This window comes from Corylus avellana, chromosome ca6 (assembly GCF_901000735.1).
Source record: "Corylus avellana chromosome ca6, CavTom2PMs-1.0".
Taxonomy (NCBI): Eukaryota; Viridiplantae; Streptophyta; class Magnoliopsida; order Fagales; family Betulaceae; genus Corylus; species Corylus avellana.
In genome coordinates this window covers 3,729,207-3,748,225 of record NC_081546.1, presented here as the reverse complement: position 1 = coordinate 3,748,225, position 19,019 = coordinate 3,729,207, and the positions used below count along the sequence as shown (strand labels likewise).

Below are 19,019 nucleotides of genomic sequence, written 5' to 3'. Positions count from 1 at the left end.
ACCCACCTAGGACCAGACTAGGACCCGCCCGGGACTTGACTAGGACTTGACCGGGACCCGCCCGGGACTTGCCCAGGACTTGACCGGGACCCGCCCGGGACTTGACCGGACTTGCCCTGGACTTGCCCGGGACTCGCTTGGGACCTGACCGGGACTTGCCCGAGACTTGACCAGGACTTGACAGGGACTTGTCTGGGACTTGACCGGGACCAGATCGAGACTTGCCCGAAACCCGCTCGAGACTTGACTGGGACTCACCCAGGACTTGTCAGGGTGAGTCAAATAAATTCTTTGACTCATTGATTCAATTTTAAAAGTTTTCATAATGTAAATATAGAAAATTCAATTGATCTTTCATGGCCACAGTTTCCATCAAACCAATAAACAATCAAGGCAAGTTTAGGATGGATAAGTTTGAAGCCTTATCTCATTTTGAAAATCGCTTGACCTACCACATTTTACAACTTATTGACAAGTGTCAGCATGTAATAGGTTGGTATTAATTTTTTTTTAGTGGTTGATATAATTCCATTCACATACTAACACCTGTCCATAAACTGTGAAAAAAAAAACGTGCACGTGTAGCATTACTATTTAATTAAGATTACTAACCCCTGGACACATATAATTAAGATTACTATTTAAGAAGGATTGAATTTATGTTATTATGAAGTTAATGATAATGGTATTTTAGGATTAAAAAAAATTGATAATTAAATATAAATGGGAAAGAGCCGCTCCCCCTATTCATGAACAATCAATTTATATAGATCTCGGTAATTAAATTCCTAGAGGAAAAAAAATAAAAAAATAAAAAAATTCTAAAAACCTTCCAAAAAAGACTCTTGCTTTGACTATATTTACGAACACCCATCGACGTATACGTTACTCGCTCGCTACTATATCTCTTCATCAATGGAGTACTCCCATGCTCGTGCAGTAATGGCGGTTGCTCTTTCCTTTCTCCTTTTACTCCATTCTCCATCCCCAACAACTGCTGCAACCAAACTAGTTGAAGGCGTTTGCAAGAAAACTACAAGCTACGCCAACTGCGTGGAAGCTTTGGATTCTGATTCCCGAACTCCGTCGGCGTCCAACCTCGAAGATCTCGCTAAAATAGCTCTTGGGTTAGCACTATCGAATGCAACAGAAAGCAAGTCTTTCATTGATGACCTGCTCAAGATAAAAAGAACCGCGGCAGTTGCCAAGTGCTCGTCTTGGTACAAATTAGTGGTGGCGTCGTTCCGGAGTGCACTGGAGGAAGTGGAGGAAGATGCTTTGACGGCGAACTATGACGCAAAAATCGCCGGTGACTACGCCGTTAGCTGTGAAAATGAGTTGGGTTCCAGTGGGATTAAAGTTCCGGCGATTTCGACAAGAAACAACTACGTGCAGTTATACAGTAGCATTGGGTTTGTAATTACAAATGAGCTTTGAATTATTCTACGGAGAATAAAAGAAGGGTAGAAAATGATGGAGATAATATTGTATTTTTTCATAGAAACACAAAAAAAAATAACAAGTACGTTGCCTTTTCATATTAAATTGATTTACATATCATCATTAAATTCCCGTGCATATAGTGATTCAAGAAAAGCACTAGTTACATCTATCACCTTAAAATGATTACTTACTTTTGAGTTTTTCTGTTAAAATCACTTATAAAGTTGAGTTTCATCTAATAAATAAGTAATGTAATACTTAGCATACAGTACTCTTAGTGTCTTTATAAACTACCAATTCTATGTTCGCTACATTTCCACTATAAAACCAAGGTTTTACTCTTCTCCTTTACAACAAGCACACAAATACAAACACACCACAAGGATGTTGAAGGAAATAGATGGCTTTTGAACCATTATAAATGAGTAAGGCTATTTAACAGATCATAATGTATTACAATTGGAATGACGTGACAGTGAAAATTAATATATATATATATATATATATATATATATATATATATATATATAAAATTTAATAGACTGAATGTCATATAATTGGAATGACATGACATTAAAGAGCAGTCATTTTTTTTTTTTTTTTTTCACAAATATTGATCAAAGAACTAATTTTTACTGCCATATCATTAAGTTGTTCAAGAAATGTATCTATTGTGATCATGTCGCACTAAAAATTTAATGATTTCAATTCAGTATATTTGAACAACTTAATAATTTTTTTTCTTTTTTTGGAACGTAACATAATAACTTATTACACAATTAGGATTATCACTTTCTTCCCCAAATTTTTGCTTCCAAAATTACAGTATATAAGGTGAAAATTGGTTCCAAAATTGAATGGTATTAATAAATAAATAAAAATAGGTTCGACATTCGAAAAAAAAGAAAAGAAAAAAAAGATATTTAATAAACGGTTATACGAATGCCATATAATTGGAACGATGAAATAATAAAAATCAAAACTTGATATATTTCTTTGGGAAATGTTAGGTGTTCTCCTTGTCCTTTTGTGAATATTGTATTTTAAAAATCATACGAGAGAAATAAAGACAGAAATTTTCACTAAACCAATTTGGAAGAAATTTCCTTCAACCTACTTCAATAGGTGACAAGTGTCATCTCTCACATATTTTTTTAAATATTTTTAAGAGTCATTTATTGCCATTTTATTAACCTAGGAACCTAAACATTAATTTGTGAGATGTTGAATGGCACGAGTCACCTATTGCCACTCTCAAGATGCTCTCTGCTAGGGTTTCATCTCTAGCAGAGAGCGCCGTCGGAGGGGGAGTACCCCTGTTCTCCCCCTCCCCCCGCTTCCCCCCCATCCTCTTCTTCTCCCGCGATAGAGCTAGCCTATTTACTTGATGTCCCTTGCTCTTTGGGCGTTTTCTTCCTCTCCCTCCATCTTCGCCCATTTTCTGATTTTAGGGTTTTTTGGAGGCCGATCTTCCGCCCTTCTCCATCTGCCGCGCCTGTTGTTGGGTTAGGTTTGGCTCCGGTTCATGTCCTGCTCGATCAACTTCCTATCGCCTGGTCCTGACGCGTGCTCCACCACCTTGCTACCGGATCTGCTAGTGCCCATCACACCTTTTGCACTGGATCAGTCTCTACCGATGTGGTTTGATTTCGGTTCTTTCCGGCTGTTTTGTTGATTTCGTTTCTGGTTGTTTTATTTACTTTCCTTTATGTCTGTCTTTTGCCGTGTATTTTGGTGTGTTGTTTTTGTTGCCTTGCCTGTTTGTCACACTTTGTGGGTGATGTTCTTGGGGGATTCACTCATACTCCCCCCAGTTTGTTTTGTGTGCGACGCTGATTTCCTCTGCACCCGTTCTACCCCCACCGTTCGCTATTGGGTCTTTCCTCGTGTCCCCCCGTGATGAGCTCCAACGCCACCTTCCACTTCGGTTTCCGGCCAGCACGCAATCGGCTTCCTTCCGGTTGTCGTTTCCCGCTTAGTGTGATTCTCTGGTTTTTTTCCTGTTTTGTTGGTTTCCATTTGTTGTTTGTCCAATTTTTTCTATTATGTTTGTATTTCTGTTTTAGTCCCTTTATTTTCCTGTACGCTTTTATTTCCTGTTTTTGCTCGTAATAAGGCTCTGTCCCATCTCGATCTGCATGTGTGATGCATTTTGGGTTATTTGCTATGGTCCAGACCTTTGGGTTGTGAATGTGAACGTTATCCTGACTTTCAGGTCGAGGATGAAGAATTTCTGTTGGGGGTTAGTTTACCCTCAGTTTCGAGAAATAAGCACTATCTATGCATTAGTTTGAGTCTATTTGGCACAGATCTATTTTTTAATATGTAAATTGGTCATGGGTTAGTAGATTGGTTTTGGGTATAGAATGTAATACGTCATCTGTGACACTTGTAACCTCGTAGCTTCAACTATAGTTGCTTGTAAGAGCTTTATGCTCATGATTTCTATAGATGAGACTGATATGGATTTCCTTTTAAAAAAAAAAAGTCACTTATTGAAGTAGGTTGAAAGAAATTTGCTCTAAACTGGTTTCGAGAAAATTTGTCTTCGAGATATAATGGCAAGTTTATTTTTTGTTGATTTATTTATTTATTTTTAAATAATATCCACCTAAGACTAGGAGAAAACCTAGCATTCTCCCATTTCTTTTACAAACCTTTACTAATCCAAAAATTAATTTTCACTACCATGTCATTCTAGTTATATGGCATAACAGTTCTTGTCTACTAAATAGTATTTTTCAAGAACGAAATACCAATGTCAAGTAAAAATAGAGACACTCAAAGGAAATTAAGAAAATTATTGGGATCATGAACATAATTATACATAAGAAGATAGATGTGATTCAGGTTCCTTGAATCTATGTAAATTAAATTGAACATTTCCCACCAAAAATTGTAGTTTTGAAATTTCAATTTTAGAAAAATATGTAGAACAAAATTACTCTAATTAATTGATCTTTTATGGCCACAGTTGTCCATCAAACCAAAAAACAATCAAGGCAAGTGCAGGATGGATAAGTTTTGAGGCCTTATCTCATTTTAAAAGTTGTTAGACCTATCACATTTTACAACTTATTGACAAGTGTCAGCATGTGATTGGATGATATTAATTTTTTTTAATGGTTGATATAATTCCATTGAACCTGTCAATAGATTGTGAAAAAAACTTGTACGTCTAGCAGTAATATTTAATTAAGATTACTAACACCTACACACACATATTTAATTGAGATTACTAACACCTACACACACATATTTAATTGAGATTATTATTTAAGAATAATTGAATTTATGTTATTATGAAGTTAATAATAATGGTGGACTAAAAAAATAATGATAATTAAATAAAAATGGGAAAGAGCCGCTCTCCCTATTTATGAACAATCAAATTTTATAGATCTCGGTAATTAAATTCCCAAAATCTAAAAACAGTCATAAATATTATTAAAAAACCTTCCAAAAAAGGCCATTGCTTTGACTATATTTACGAACACCCATCGACGTATACGTTACTCGATCGCTACTCTCTCTTCATCAATGGAGTACTCCCATGCCCGTGCAGTAATGGCGCTTGCTCTTTCCGTTCTCCTTTTACTCCATTCTCTTTCCCCAACAACTGCTGCAACCAAACTAGTTGAAGGCGTTTGCAAGAAAACTATAAGCTACGCCAACTGCGTGGAAGCTTTGGATTCTGATTCCCGAACTCCGTCGGCGTCAAACCTCGAAAATCTCGCTAAAATAGCTCTTGGGTTAGCACTATCCAATGCAACAGAAAGCAAGTCTTTCATTGACGAGCTTCTCAAGGTAAAAAGAACCGCGGCGGTTGCCAAGTGCTCGTCTTGGTACAAATTAGTGGTGGCGTCGTTTCGGAGTGCACTGGAGGAAGTGGAGGAAGATGCTTTGACGGCGAACTATGATGCAAAAATCGCCGGCGACTACGCGGTTAGCTGTGAAAATGAGTTGGGTTCCGGTGGGATTAAAGTTCCGGCGATTTCGACTAGAAACAACAACGTGCAGTTATACAGTAGCATTGGGTTTGTAATTACAAATGAGCTTTAAATTATTCTAGGGAGAATAAAAGAAGGGTTAAAGTGTTATGTTTTTTTAGTCTTTGCATAAGGGTAGAAAATGTTGGAGATAATATTGTAGTTTTTAATAGAAACACATAATAAAATAACAAGTACTTTGCCTTCTCATATTAAATTGATTAATTTACTCTTTGCCCATATATTAAAATGATATCAACATTAAATTCCCGTGCATGTAGTGATTCAAGAAAAATGCTAATCACATCTGTCACATTAAAATGATTAATCACTTTGAAGCTTTTTATGCTAGAATCTCTTATAAATTAAAGTCGGGTTTCATCTTATAAGTAATTAATGTGACACATAGCATGCACCTATAGTGTCTTTATAAACTATCAATTCTATGTTCGCTATTCATCTTCCCACTATAAAACTAGGGTTTTACTCCCATCCCTTACAACAACCACACAAATACAAACACACCACAAGGATGGTGAAGGAAATAGATGGCTTTCGAACTATTACAAATATGAGTAAAGCTATTTAATAGACAATTATGTTGTTGTAGACTGAATGTCATACAATTGGAATGATGTGTCATTGAAAATATTTTTTATTTTTTTTATTTTTTACAAATATTGAACCAAGAACTGATCTTTACCGTATATAAAAAAAAATTAACGCTCCCAATTCCAAAAAGAAAAAAAAAAAAAGGGAATAAAAAAAAGATATGAGTTGACGGCGGACACAAATTTCCTCCAAATCGGTATGAAAGAAATATCATCAAACCCATGTAAAATAGTGTCAAGTGTTTATAAACATTTAAAAGGCACATTAAATTCTTAACCTCATTAATAGTAGTTTACTAATTTATACTAAATTTAATGTGCCTTTTAAATGTTTATAGACACTTAGCACTATTTTACATAGATTGGAAGATATTTCCTTTATACCGGTTTGGAGGAAATTTTTGTCCGTTGATTACATATATCAAATTACCTTAATTACAAAACGGGAAATATATTCCCTTAATTAATGTTTTTTAATAATGACCTTAATTACATGCTTGCTCTCTCTCACTATAAAAGAAAGAATAAAGAACAAAAAAGAACCGACAATGGCATCTCCTAGGGTGTATGTAGTGTTGTGTAGTAGACTTTTATACAAATTTATTTAATAGACAATTATAAAAATGTAAGTTAATTTTTATTGCTATGTCATCCCAATTGTTTGGTATACAAATCTTGTGTGCTAAATAGCATTTTTCAAGAAAGAAATACCCATGTCAAGTAAAAACACTGAAAGGAAATTAAGAGAATTATTGGGATCATAAGGATAATTATACATAAGAAGCTGCTGCTCTTTGAATCTATGTAAATTAAATTCCACATTTCCCACCAAAAATTGTAGCATTGAAATTTCAATTGTAGAAAAATATGTAGAACAAAACTGCTCTAATTGGTCAGATAAATTCTTGACTCATTGATTCAATTTTAAAATTTTTCATTCTATTAATACAGAAAATTTTATTGATCTTTCATGGCCACATGCAGTTGTCCATCAAACCAATAAACAATCAAGGCAAGTTTAGGATGGATAAGTTTGAGGCCTTATCTCATTTTGAAAATCGCTAGACCTACCACCTTCTACAACTTATTGATAAGTGTCAGCATATAATTCGATTCACATACTAACCAGTAATTCTAAATGGCCTACTTGTTTCTTACTTGTGTCCTATTAAGTATGATGTGGCTATTAAAATCACAATTTCATCAAAATTCAATAATGATAAATTACAAGCTCAATAGTACCTTTAATAGCCACATCATTCTTAGTAGAACACAAATATGACACAAGTAGACCATTTAGAATTACTTCATACTAAAACCTGTCAATAAATTGTGAAAAAAACTTGTACGTCTAGCAGTTCTATTTAATTAAGATTACTAACACCTGGACACATACATATATAATTGAGATTACTATTTAAGAATAATTCAATTTATCTTCTCAGAAAAAAGAATAATTCAATTTATGTTATTATGAAGTTAATGATAATGGTATTTTAGGATTAAAAAAATGTTGATAATTAACTATAAATGGGAAAGAGCATCTCCCCATATTCATGAGCAATCAATTTATATAGATCTCGGTAATTAAATTTCCAGCGCAAAAAAAATCTAAAAACCTTCCAAAAAAGACTCTTGCTTTGACTATATTTACGAACACCCATCGCCGTATACCTTACTCGATCTCTACTATCTTTTCATCAATGGAGTACTCCCATGCTCGTGCAGTAATGGCGATTGCTCTTTCCTTTCTCCTTTTACTCCATTCTCTATCCCCAACAACTGCTGCAACCAAACTAGTTGAAGGCGTTTGCAAGAAAACTATAAGCTACACCAATTGCGTGGAAGCTTTGGATTCCGATTCCCGAACTCCGTCGGCGTCGAACCTCAAAGATCTCGCTAAAATAGCTCTTGGGTTAGCACTATCCAATGCAACAGAAAGCAAGTCTTTCATTGATAAGCTGCTCAAGATAAAAGGTACGGCGGCTGTTGCCAAGTGTTCGTCTTGGTACCAAGCAGTGGTGGCGTCGTTCCGGAGTGCACTGGAGGAATTGGAGGAAGATGCTTTGACGGCGAACTATGACGCAAAAATCGCCGGCGATTACGCCGTTAGCTGTGAAAATGAGTTGGGTTCCCGTGGGATTAAAGTTCCGGCTATTTCGACTAGAAACAACTACGTGCAGTTATACAGTAGCATTGGGTTTGTAATTACAAATGAACTTTGAATTATTCTAGACTTTCTAGTCATTCTCGGGAGAATAAAAGTAGGTTAAAAAGCGTTATGATTTTTTAGTCTTTTCATAAGGGTAGAAAATGTTGGAGATAATATTGTATTTTTTCATAGAAACACATAATAAAATAACAAGTACTTTGCCTTCTCATATTAAATTGATTTACTCTTTGCCCATATATTAAAATGATATCAACATTAAATTCCTCTGCATATATATAGCGATTCAAGTAAAGTATTAGTCACATTTGTCCCCTTAAAATAATTAATCACTTTGAAATTTTTTATGCTAGAATCAATTATACTTATAAATTAAAATCGTGTTTCATCTTATAAGTAAGTAATATGAGAGTTAGCATGTACCCATAGTGACTTTATAAACTACCAATTCCATGTTCGCTACTCATCTTCTCACAATAAGACCAGGGTTTTACACCACAAGGATGCCCAAGAAAATAGATGGCTTTCTGAATTTCTAACCATTATAAATATGAGTAACACTATTTAAAAGACAATTATGCTAATGTAGTACAATTGGAATGACGTGATAGTAAAAATCAGTATTTTATTTATTTATTTAATAGACGGAATGTCATACATACACTTGGAATGATGTGTCATTGAAAATCAGATTTTTTTTTTCTACAAATATTGATCCATGAACTAATTGTTATTGCCACATCATCAACTTTTACAGCAATAGTATAAAAAAAAAAATTCAACATCCCAAATTCCAAAGAACAAGAAAAGAAAAAAAAAAAAAAAAAAAAGGAATAAAAAAAAGATATGAGTGGATCGGCATATAGAATTACCTTAATTACAAATCGGGAAATATATTTCCTTAATTAATTTTATTTAATAATTACCTTAATTACAGGCTTGCTCTCTCTCACTATAAATTTATAAAAGAAAGAACAAAGAACCCAAAAAAAAAAAAAAAAAAAAAAACCGTCATTCTTGCGCCAAAGAACCGACAATGGCGTGTCCTATGCTGTATGTAGTGTTATTTGCAGCCGTATCCTTGTCTCTATTCCCTATCATTTCTCCTTCTCCGACAAAGACAGTAGCCGCTCCATATGCCCCATCGCCTTCACCAATAGCGCACTCCTCACACGAACTGCTGCAACACATTTGTAACCAGACATCGGTATATGAGTTTTGCATGGAAGCTCTTGGATCCGATCCAAGAACCGCATCGGCGCCCGATATCCTCTCTATTGCCAAGATTGCCCTTGATCTGGCAATGACGAATGCAACAAACGTACGCAAATACATCGACTGCATGCTTAAGCGGAAGGATCTCAAGCCCGCCGCCCTAAAAATCGCCCTTGAAAAGTGTGGTTCTTGGTACGAATCCGTGTTTTATTCTTTCAGAAGCGCACTGGTTGAAGTGGGAGAAGATGATGCGATGACAGCAAACTATGACGCGCAGGTTGCGGGCGACTACATTCAGGATTGTGAATTGGAACAGTCATTTCGTGGGGTTTCTGATCCGTCAATTTCAGCCAAAGGCCAAGTGATGATGCATTTTGTTAGGATTGGAGATACTGTCACTGATCTTCTTTGGCCATCCTCCTAATTACAGTTATTTTAATTTCTATTTTTTAGCCTTAATTTCACCATCTAATTTCATTTGAGAATTAATGTCTTTTGTTCTTTTTCTTTTCATTTTTTAGGGTTTATCCCATAGTCTTCTTCCGCTCGTTATTTTTTTTTTAATTTTTTTACTTTGAAACTTCACAAATTAAAAGGACCTTCCGAACTACTATGTGTTTTGAGAATACTCTCAATTTCACTCACCGAACTTTCAATTTGATGAAATTTACCTCGGTCATTAACCTTAACGGAAATGATTAAAAATATGAAACTACCATTGAATTTTTGTTTTATTTATTTTTAATTTGAATCCCCCTCCCCCTTGTGTGAACACGTAAAAATAAAAAATAAAATTAAGGGTATATTTAAAATTTTATAACATTTTTAGGAGTATAAAGGTCATTTCACTACTTTTAACGACTATTTAACGCTATAAATTGATAAATGAGGTAAATTACATCAAATTAAAAGTTCATGCGTGAAATTGAGAGGTTTTGAAATTTGGAGAGTCTTTTCAAATTGCGTAGTAGTTAAAAAGTCATTTTGTAAAGTTTTTCCAAAATATTAACAAACAACCAAAACAAAAATCACTCATAAACCGACTATTTCGGTTTGTTAACATGTTTTGAAGTTATTTTTCCATTTGATTCTTTGAATGAGTTGTGTATAGTACTTTCTTAAGTAGGACGTGTTAGAATATATATATATATATAAGAGGAGGGGTATGGTGTCCGCCGCCTTGGAAAAGTGTGCTTCTTCTTACATAGGCGTGCACTCTTCATTCGTAAGGTAGCTGAAAGAGTTGGATTAATTAGATGCCCCCTGTTATCAAGCTACGATGCGATGGTCGCCGGCGACGACGTTCTTGCTTGCGAAAATGAACTCTCTTCTCGTGGGGTTTCTGAACCATCAATGTCTGCCAAAAATGGTGCGGTGAAGCATTTTGTTTGGATTGGATACTCTTTCAAAGATTTTCTTCCGCATGATTGGGATTTCTGAACCATTAATTTCACCATCTATATTCATTTAAGAATTAAGAATAAAGTTTATGTCTGTTTTCTTCTTCTCGTAACAATGATCCACATTAAAACGACATCAAGATTGTTTGTAGTACTTATAAGTAGATGTTATATCCATTTAGATTACTATACGTTACATCTATATGTATTAATTAGTAGGAATAAACTTAAAAGTAACCTATAAAAGACCTTTTATGTAACCTACTCAAATTTTGTACTAAAACTTCATACAATAAATATCCTAAACATATGCCGAACAAGGCATTAATACAATTCTACCCGACAGTCTGTACTCCACACAAAACTTCACCGGCTTGAGATCCCCATACATCTCAAGAATGAACCTCTATGACCATAAAATTACCCTATTTGTTCATTCATGTAAGCACTATAACAACTGTGGAATGGTGAATCAATTGATTTTCGATAATATAAATCATTGTTGAATCATTTAAATCAAGTTTTAAGGCTAAAAGATTTAATAAAAGAGTAATCCATAAGTGAGGTATAATTGTAGCGTAGTTAGAATTAGTTTGTGTTTTATGATATCTTTCATTAATTTTGACCTCTTGTACGTTCTTAGGCTCTCAGTCCGTTTGATAAGCAATATGCACACTCAATTAGGCAAGGGGGCCTTCAGAACGATTGCCCTTTCGTACTAATGGGGTTTTGTTTTTGTTCCTCGAGTTTCATGCCAAAAATAAGTTCCCAGATTGGGTGTTTCGTTTCAAGGTGTTATGTTTTAGTTTTTTTTTTTTAAAGAAAGATGATGATTTTCATTTTTCACATGGTGTTTAGTTTTTATTCTTTATTTTACTTTTTTGTATGGATGACATTGCTCTAGCTGATGTGGCACATACATTGGGCTCCTAATGTAGATGTCAACATGTCAAATGAGACACGTAAAAATATTTTTTTAGACCCAATTACCCTAGCCGCACACCCCTAGCCCCTAGGGGTATTCTTCTCACACTTTGTAAATTTTCCTAAAAATTGAATTCCCCCCACCCCCAGCCTAAAAAAATGTTTGGAAAATTTAGGTTTTAGGGCAAGCTAGCTAGGAAACGTTGGACTTGGTGAATACATTGGCAGCAGTACCAAGGATGACTATCGCCAGTTAAGGTTGTTATAGTTGATTACAGTGAAGGCATATACTAGTACTGTTTGGTTAGAACCTTTGTACTTTTGTAGCATTAGCAAAGTCTTTAAGAAAACGTATTGATTGTGATTAATTATTATTAGATTTTGATCCAATGGTAATTTTAATAACCATATTATTTTGTCCCAAAATGGTAGCTCAATCGGCTATGAACCACGCCTCATGAAGCGGAGGTCACTAGTTCGAATCCCTCCTCCCCCTTCCCTTGTGTGGACATATAAAAAAAAAAAATCACATTATTCTTGGAGGGACACAAGAAGGACTTCTAGAATTACTCGTATATTTTAACAACTTAATAACTATTTTTTTTAAAAAAAATGTAACTTAATAACTTATTACACAATTAGTAGGATTATCACTTTCTACTCCAAATTTTTGCTTCCAAGATTACAGTAAGGTGGAAATTAATTGGTTCCAAAATTGAATGCAATTAATACAAAAAAAAAAAAAAAAAAAAAAGGTTCGACATTCAAAAAAAATAAAAAGATATTTAGTAAACGGTTATATGAATGCATATAAGTGGGATGATATAATAATGAAAATCAAAACTTGATATATTTCTTTGAGAAATGTTAGGTGTTCTCCTGGTCCTAAGTGAATATTATTTTTTAAAAATCGGATGAGAAAAATAATGGCAAGTTTATTTTTTGCTTTTTTTTTTTTTTTAAAAAAATAATAATAATAATATCTACCTAAGACCAAGAGAATATCTAGCATTAATTCTCCTATTTCTTTTACAAACCTTTACTAATCCAAAAGCTAATTTTCACTGCTATATCATTCTAGTTGCATGACATAACAGCTTGTATTTACTAAATAATGTTTTTCAAAAACGAAATACCCATGTTAAGAAAAAATAGAGACACTCAAAGAAAATTAAGCGAATTAGTGGGATCATGAACAAGATGTGGTTCGAGTTCCTTGAATCTATGTAAATTAAATTGAACATTTCCCACCAAAAATTGTAGTTTTGAAATTTCAAGTGTAGAAAAATATGTAGAACAAAATTACTCTAATTGGTCAGATAAATTCTTTGACTCATTGATTCAATTAATTGATCTTTTATGGCCACAGTTGTCCATCAAACCAAAAAACAATCAAGGCAAGTGTAGGATGGATAAATTTTGAGGCCTCATCTCATTTTGAAAGTTGTTAGACCTGCCACATTTTACAACTTATTTACAAGTGTGAGCATGTGATTAGATGATATTAATTTTTTTTTAATGGTTGATATAATTCCATTGAACCTGTCAATAAATTGTGAAAAAAACTTGTATGTCTAGCAGTATTATTTGAGCTTTATGCTCATTTATCCATGAATGAGATTGAATTGTTTAAAAAGAAAAAAGAAAAAAGAAAAAAAAAGAGTACTATTTAATTAAGATTACTAACACCTGGACACACACATATATAATTAAGATTACTATTTAAGAAGAATTGAATTTATGTTATTATGAAGTTAATGATAATGGTATTTTAGGATTAAAAAAATATTGATAATTAAATAAAATGGGACAGAGCCGGCCGCTCCCCCTATTTATTAACAATCAATTTATATAGATCTCGGTAATTAAATTCCCAGCGCAAAAAAAATCTAAAAACCTTCCAAAAAAGACTCTTAATTTGACTATATTTACTAACACCCATCGACGTATACGTTACTCGATCGCTACCATCTCTTCATCAATGGAGTACTCCCATGCTCGTGCAGTGATGGCGGTTGCTCTTTCCTTTCTCCTTTTACTCCATTCTCTATCCCCAACAACTGGTGCAACCAAACTAGTTGAAGGCGTTTGCAAGAAAACTATAAGCTACGCCAAGTGCGTGGAAGCTTTGGATTCCGATTCCCGAACTCCGTCGGCGTCGAATCTCGAAGATCTCGCTAAAATAGCTCTTGGGTTAGCACTATCCAATGCAACAGAAAGCAAGACTTTCATTGATGAGCTGCTCAAGATAAAAAGAACCGCGGCGGTTGCCAAGTGCTCGTCTTGGTACAAATCAGTGGTGGCGTCGTTCCGGAGTGCACTGGAGGAAGTGGAGGAAGATGCTTTGACTGCGAACTATGACGCAAAAATCGCCGGCGACTACGCCGTTAGCTGTGAAAATGAGTTGGGTTCCCGAGGGATTAAAGTTCCGGCGATTTCGACAAGAAACAACTATGTGCAGTTATACAGTAGCATTGGGTTTGTAATTACAAATGAGCTTTGAATTATTATAGTCATTCTAGGGAGAATAACAGAAGGGTTAAGTGTTATGTTTTTTTAGTCTTTGCATAAGGGTTGAAAATGTTGGAGATAATATTGTATTTTTTCATAGAAACACATAATAAAATAACATCATCATTAAATTCCCGTGCATGTTATTTATTTTTTATTTTTTTCTTATTATTTATCCATTCAACAAGTTACCCAACTTTACCCAAGATATTGAAACATATACAATCAAAATTAAATATCATACCTCACAAACTTTGTGCTAATGTGCTTGTGGCAATTTAAAATTAAAACATGTGAATTACCAAATGCCTAAAGTAAGTAATCAGACTTAAAACTCTATCATCAGATTATGTGTTCAAAATTTTAAGCTCAGCAATGAAATTCAAATCACAATTTCTAGATCAACCAAAACCACAGGAATAACATGAAAATGCATTTTTTTCAATTAAAAAAAATTAAAAAAATTTAGACAAAGTGTGTGTGTTCCCCATAGAAAAGCGCTAGTCACATCTGTCACCTTAAAATGATTAATCACTTTTAGGGGTGTAAACGAGCCGAGCTTGAGCGAGCTTTGCTTGTTCGAGCTCGGCTTGTTTAAATTTTACTCGACCTCGAGCTGAAATAATAAGTCGAGCCGAGCTGAGCCGGCTTGACACCCAACTAAATACTTAATGTTTTTTTTTTTTTTTTTTTAAAGAAAAAAAAATAAAATCTTCAAGTAATCTTAAACGGCTCAAGAAGTTAGCTTGCATATAAGCATTTGCTTAACCCGGCTAACTGAGTATGGAGCCTGAGTCAATACAGCAAGGCGCTTGGTTTCGAAGAGAGAGAATATGCATCCTTTTATAGATAAACAAACTTGAGAGTTAATGTTTTCTTAGCAATGTGTGACAAGTTAACATGTTGTATTTATACTGCAGTGGGACAACGCCTCCCTACAAAAAAATATTTTTTCAACGTATCTCTCTCAATCTCCCTCACCAGTTACAATGCATCTTTTACCCCAACTCTCATTTCCCACCCTCTCACTCTCGCTCACCAGACAGGCAATGATCCAAAGTGCTTGAGTCTGTTTGATTTTTCAATAGTTTTTGCCTTTCTCAATCTCTCACAATAATTGTTGCTTAATTCTTCTTCTTTTTGTTTGGGTATGCTCTAATTGAATTTAGGTATTTTTAGTGATTGCTCTCTCTCTCTCTGATCACGGCTAAGTGGTGAAGGCTTGTTTTTGTTTGGGTGAAGAAGACGATGCAAGTAGAATTTCTTACTTACGCACAAGAAGGATTGCTTACCTTTTGGATCAAATGATGTAAGTAGAATTTAATTCTTTATTAATAAAGCCCAATTGAGAGAGGCAGCGATGTAACCCAAAGTGATGTGAGTATTACATTTACCAAAAACCCAATGTGAATCATAATGCTCCACTTCAGTATCCATCTTAAATGTAATACTTACCAACATCACTACACCTACTAAATCCCATTAACATATCACCATAACATAGTGGAAGATAATGGACTATTATGACTCTTACTAAACTTATAGTGTAGCATTATGATTAATAGTGAAATATGATGAAAACATAGTGGAATAGAAATAAGAAATGGGAGAAGGGAGAAGGGGTCATCTTTTCATCTTCTAGGTAAGCTCTCATAATTTTACTTTAGAATATGGTTGTAAAAATATACAATTAATCATCACTGAAGCTAAACCTTTTCACTATTACTTATTCAAAAATCGTGGCCTATTGAGATCATTAACCTATCTAAATAATTTCATAGATCGTGGGTACTGTAGTTGTTTGACATCTTGATCTATTAAACTTAGAAAAATCATAACTTCTTCAATTTAACTCGGAATGACACAATTTTTTTTTTTTTTTGAAATTTTCCTCATTCAAAGACCCAGAGCATATCTAAAAATCATAGAAACCAAATACTTTTTGATACCTTAAAAGTCTCCCAAAATTATGTTGTTATGTATGACTAGGATTTCAGATTTGACACTTGTACCTTCTAAAAATCATAACTCATTCTACAAGTATCCAAAAATCATGAAATCACTTTCGAAATCTGAATATCTTGTCATTCTATAATAATTTAAAACTGTTTCATTTATTGCTTCTTATTGAATTTTTGGTGTCCAAAACAATGTGACTTTGCTTTCCAATATTTATTCTAATAATAGCCATATAATCTTATAAATTCCTCAAAAATTAATATTATGTCTAATTTGGAATTGTTATAACCTTATCTTCAAATAAATATATCAATAATGAGTAATTAAAATCTGGGGCGCTACATTCTCCTATAAATAAGAGTATTTTGTATTGTAAATTTAATCAAGTGAATAAGAGAAACAATGTAGCCCTTAGGGCTTTGTTATGTAGATATAGGTCATAAACTGAACTAGGTAAATTCTTGTATCTATTTTCTTTATTTTGCATTTTCCTTTAATTTAGTTCAAAACTCTATGGGATATATATATATATATATATATATATATATAGCTAACTAGCTATAGCACAAGTGGTGCCCGCATTGGGAGCAGTTTGAGAATAGGTTAATTAGCTAAAACGCCATATATGTAAAATAGAGTTATCCAAAGTGGGGGGTTATTTTTTGGGTCATATATTGCTTATGTTAAAGTTAAAAATTTCATTTTAGATCAGAAAGGTCACAATCTCATGACACAACTATCACAATATTCTGTTCTCAATGGATAGTTCAATCGGCATAAGACCACACCTTATGAAGCAGAAGTTACTAAATCGAATCTCACCTCTCCCTTTCCCTCCCTTTGTGCGGACATGTCAAAAAAAAAAAAAAAAATCACAATATATCTATACTTATCTATGTCTCAACCATCCTCTCTATAATATATATAATGCTATTATCCCACCAATATCCACTATGTTGATGTGACATTGTCATATCCACCCTTCAAGGTTTGTTTGAACTAGCGATTTTAAAAAGTAATTTTTAAAAACGCAGTTAAGTGTTTGGTAAAATTTGAGTTTATCCTTTAAAATTACTGTTTATCTTTTAAAAATGTGCGTTTTTTAAAAAAACGAATCTTCTTGCGTGCGATTTAAAAACGCAAAACCACTCTCAATGGTAATGGGGGTAATTAGGCTTCCCCATACATGCCATGAGGCACGAGGGTGCGGACCGTGCGGTTTAGCTTGAGGGGGTGGAGGTTGTGGCTGAACCACTCCTAGTTTGTTTATTTGTTTGTTTATTTTTATTTTTATTTTTTGAATTTATAGAAATATTTTGGTATTATTGAAAAATTTTGAGTTATTTTTGTCTTTTTGTTAGTCTTCCAAGGGACATTAACAACTCTTTAATAGTTTGGGATTGACATTGTGATCAAAATTTTGAGAGGATACACCCCAAGTTGTAAACGATAGGCGAAAAAAGAGGATATGGTTCGGCATATATCGAAGCCCCCAATAACATGATTAATCTAACAAAAATGGGAAACGTCACCTTCCATAAATTACAATTTTTGTTTTAATACTTCCCTTAATTACAATTTACAGGCTTGCTTTCTCTGACTATAAAAGAAAGAACAAAGAACGGCAGTTGTCGTCTACACATGCAAGAAGCCCCGGCCAGCAACCACAAAAAAGAAAAAAAAAAGAGGAAAAAACCGCCATTCTCGCTCGAAAGAACCGACATTAATGGGGTCTCCTCCTAGTCCAAGCCATGCATTGTTGTTTGTAGCCGTATCCCTGTCTCTATTCCTCTATTCTCCTGCTCCAACAAAAGCAGCAGCCACTCCACCGCCTTCTTCACCGGATCTACTGGAAAACGTTTGTAACAAAACACAAGTATATGAGTTTTGCATGGAAGCTCTTGGATCCGACCCAAGAACCGCATCGGCACCCGATATCCTTGCAATTGCCAAGATTGCCCTTGATTTGGCGGTGACGAATGCAACAAACGTACGCAACTACATCGACGGCACGCTTAAGAGCAATGATATCAATTCCGACGCCCTGAAAACCGCCCTTGAAAAGTGTGCTTCTTGTTACGAAGCCGTGTATTTTTCATTCAGAAGCTCTCTGGCTGAATTGGACGTAGATGCCATGACGGCAAACTACGATGCCAAGGTTGCCGGCGACGACGTTCTTGATTGTGAAAATGAAATGTCTTCTCGCGGGGTTTCTGATCCATCAATGTCGGCCAAAGGCGAAGTGATGATGCATTTTGTTAGTATTGGAGATGCCGTCACAGATCTTCTTTGGCCATAATTTGGATCATTGAAAAATTTACCAACTAATTAATTTATTTGAGAATTAATTAATTAAGAACAAACTTTATATATGTCTGTTTTTTTCTTTTTTCTTTTTTCTTTTTTCTTTTTTCTTTTTTCTTTGTTTGAGTGTGTAAATGAAAGCCTTGTGCATGTCTTGCAATTTGAGGCTCCTTAAAAGGCCATGGAAACATTAACAAATAATCTAAAAAAAAAAAACCTTTGTTTTCCATTGTCAAGAGAAACATGTATGAGAGGTTGTTTACGTGCTAAGGATAAGCATAAAAAGAAGTTGTTTTTCATTTTGATTCGTTGAATGTGTTGTGTACTTTCTTAATTAGGATGCATCCTATGATGTTCAATTACCTACTTTAATTTGTTATATATGGCATGATATTAAAAACAAAAAAAAAAAACCGATGGGGATGACAACGAGGCATATCGAAATAGTATATTAAGTATTCCAAATGGAGGAGCCAAATGTTAATTTTATCTA

At 34.3% G+C, this 19,019-nt stretch overlaps 6 protein-coding genes across 6 annotated transcripts; all 6 read left to right on the top strand.

Moving 5' to 3' along the window:
* Nucleotides 1-905: 905 nt before the first annotated feature.
* Nucleotides 906-1,453, top strand: LOC132183652 (uncharacterized). Its single transcript, XM_059597011.1, has one exon. It carries the CDS (start codon nucleotides 916-918, stop codon nucleotides 1,435-1,437), a length of 522 nt encoding a protein of 173 aa, XP_059452994.1. The 5' UTR covers nucleotides 906-915; the 3' UTR covers nucleotides 1,438-1,453.
* A 3,557-nt stretch (nucleotides 1,454-5,010) lies between these two features.
* LOC132183994 (uncharacterized) lies at nucleotides 5,011-5,505 on the top strand. Its single transcript, XM_059597473.1, has one exon. The coding sequence runs from the start codon at nucleotides 5,011-5,013 to the stop codon at nucleotides 5,503-5,505; it is 495 nt and encodes a 164-aa protein (XP_059453456.1).
* Nucleotides 5,506-7,739: 2,234 nt separating this feature from the next.
* LOC132183645 (uncharacterized) lies at nucleotides 7,740-8,294 on the top strand. Its single transcript, XM_059597004.1, has one exon. It carries the CDS (start codon nucleotides 7,747-7,749, stop codon nucleotides 8,266-8,268), a length of 522 nt encoding a protein of 173 aa, XP_059452987.1. The 5' UTR covers nucleotides 7,740-7,746; the 3' UTR covers nucleotides 8,269-8,294.
* A 955-nt stretch (nucleotides 8,295-9,249) lies between these two features.
* LOC132183992 (cell wall / vacuolar inhibitor of fructosidase 2-like) lies at nucleotides 9,250-9,852 on the top strand. The gene has a single exon (XM_059597470.1). The coding sequence runs from the start codon at nucleotides 9,250-9,252 to the stop codon at nucleotides 9,850-9,852; it is 603 nt and encodes a 200-aa protein (XP_059453453.1).
* Nucleotides 9,853-13,733: 3,881 nt separating this feature from the next.
* LOC132183991 (uncharacterized) lies at nucleotides 13,734-14,268 on the top strand. The gene has a single exon (XM_059597469.1). It carries the CDS (start codon nucleotides 13,734-13,736, stop codon nucleotides 14,253-14,255), a length of 522 nt encoding a protein of 173 aa, XP_059453452.1. The 3' UTR covers nucleotides 14,256-14,268.
* A 3,680-nt stretch (nucleotides 14,269-17,948) lies between these two features.
* Nucleotides 17,949-18,521, top strand: LOC132183990 (putative invertase inhibitor). Its single transcript, XM_059597468.1, has one exon. It carries the CDS (start codon nucleotides 17,949-17,951, stop codon nucleotides 18,519-18,521), a length of 573 nt encoding a protein of 190 aa, XP_059453451.1.
* Nucleotides 18,522-19,019: the final 498 nt, after the last annotated feature.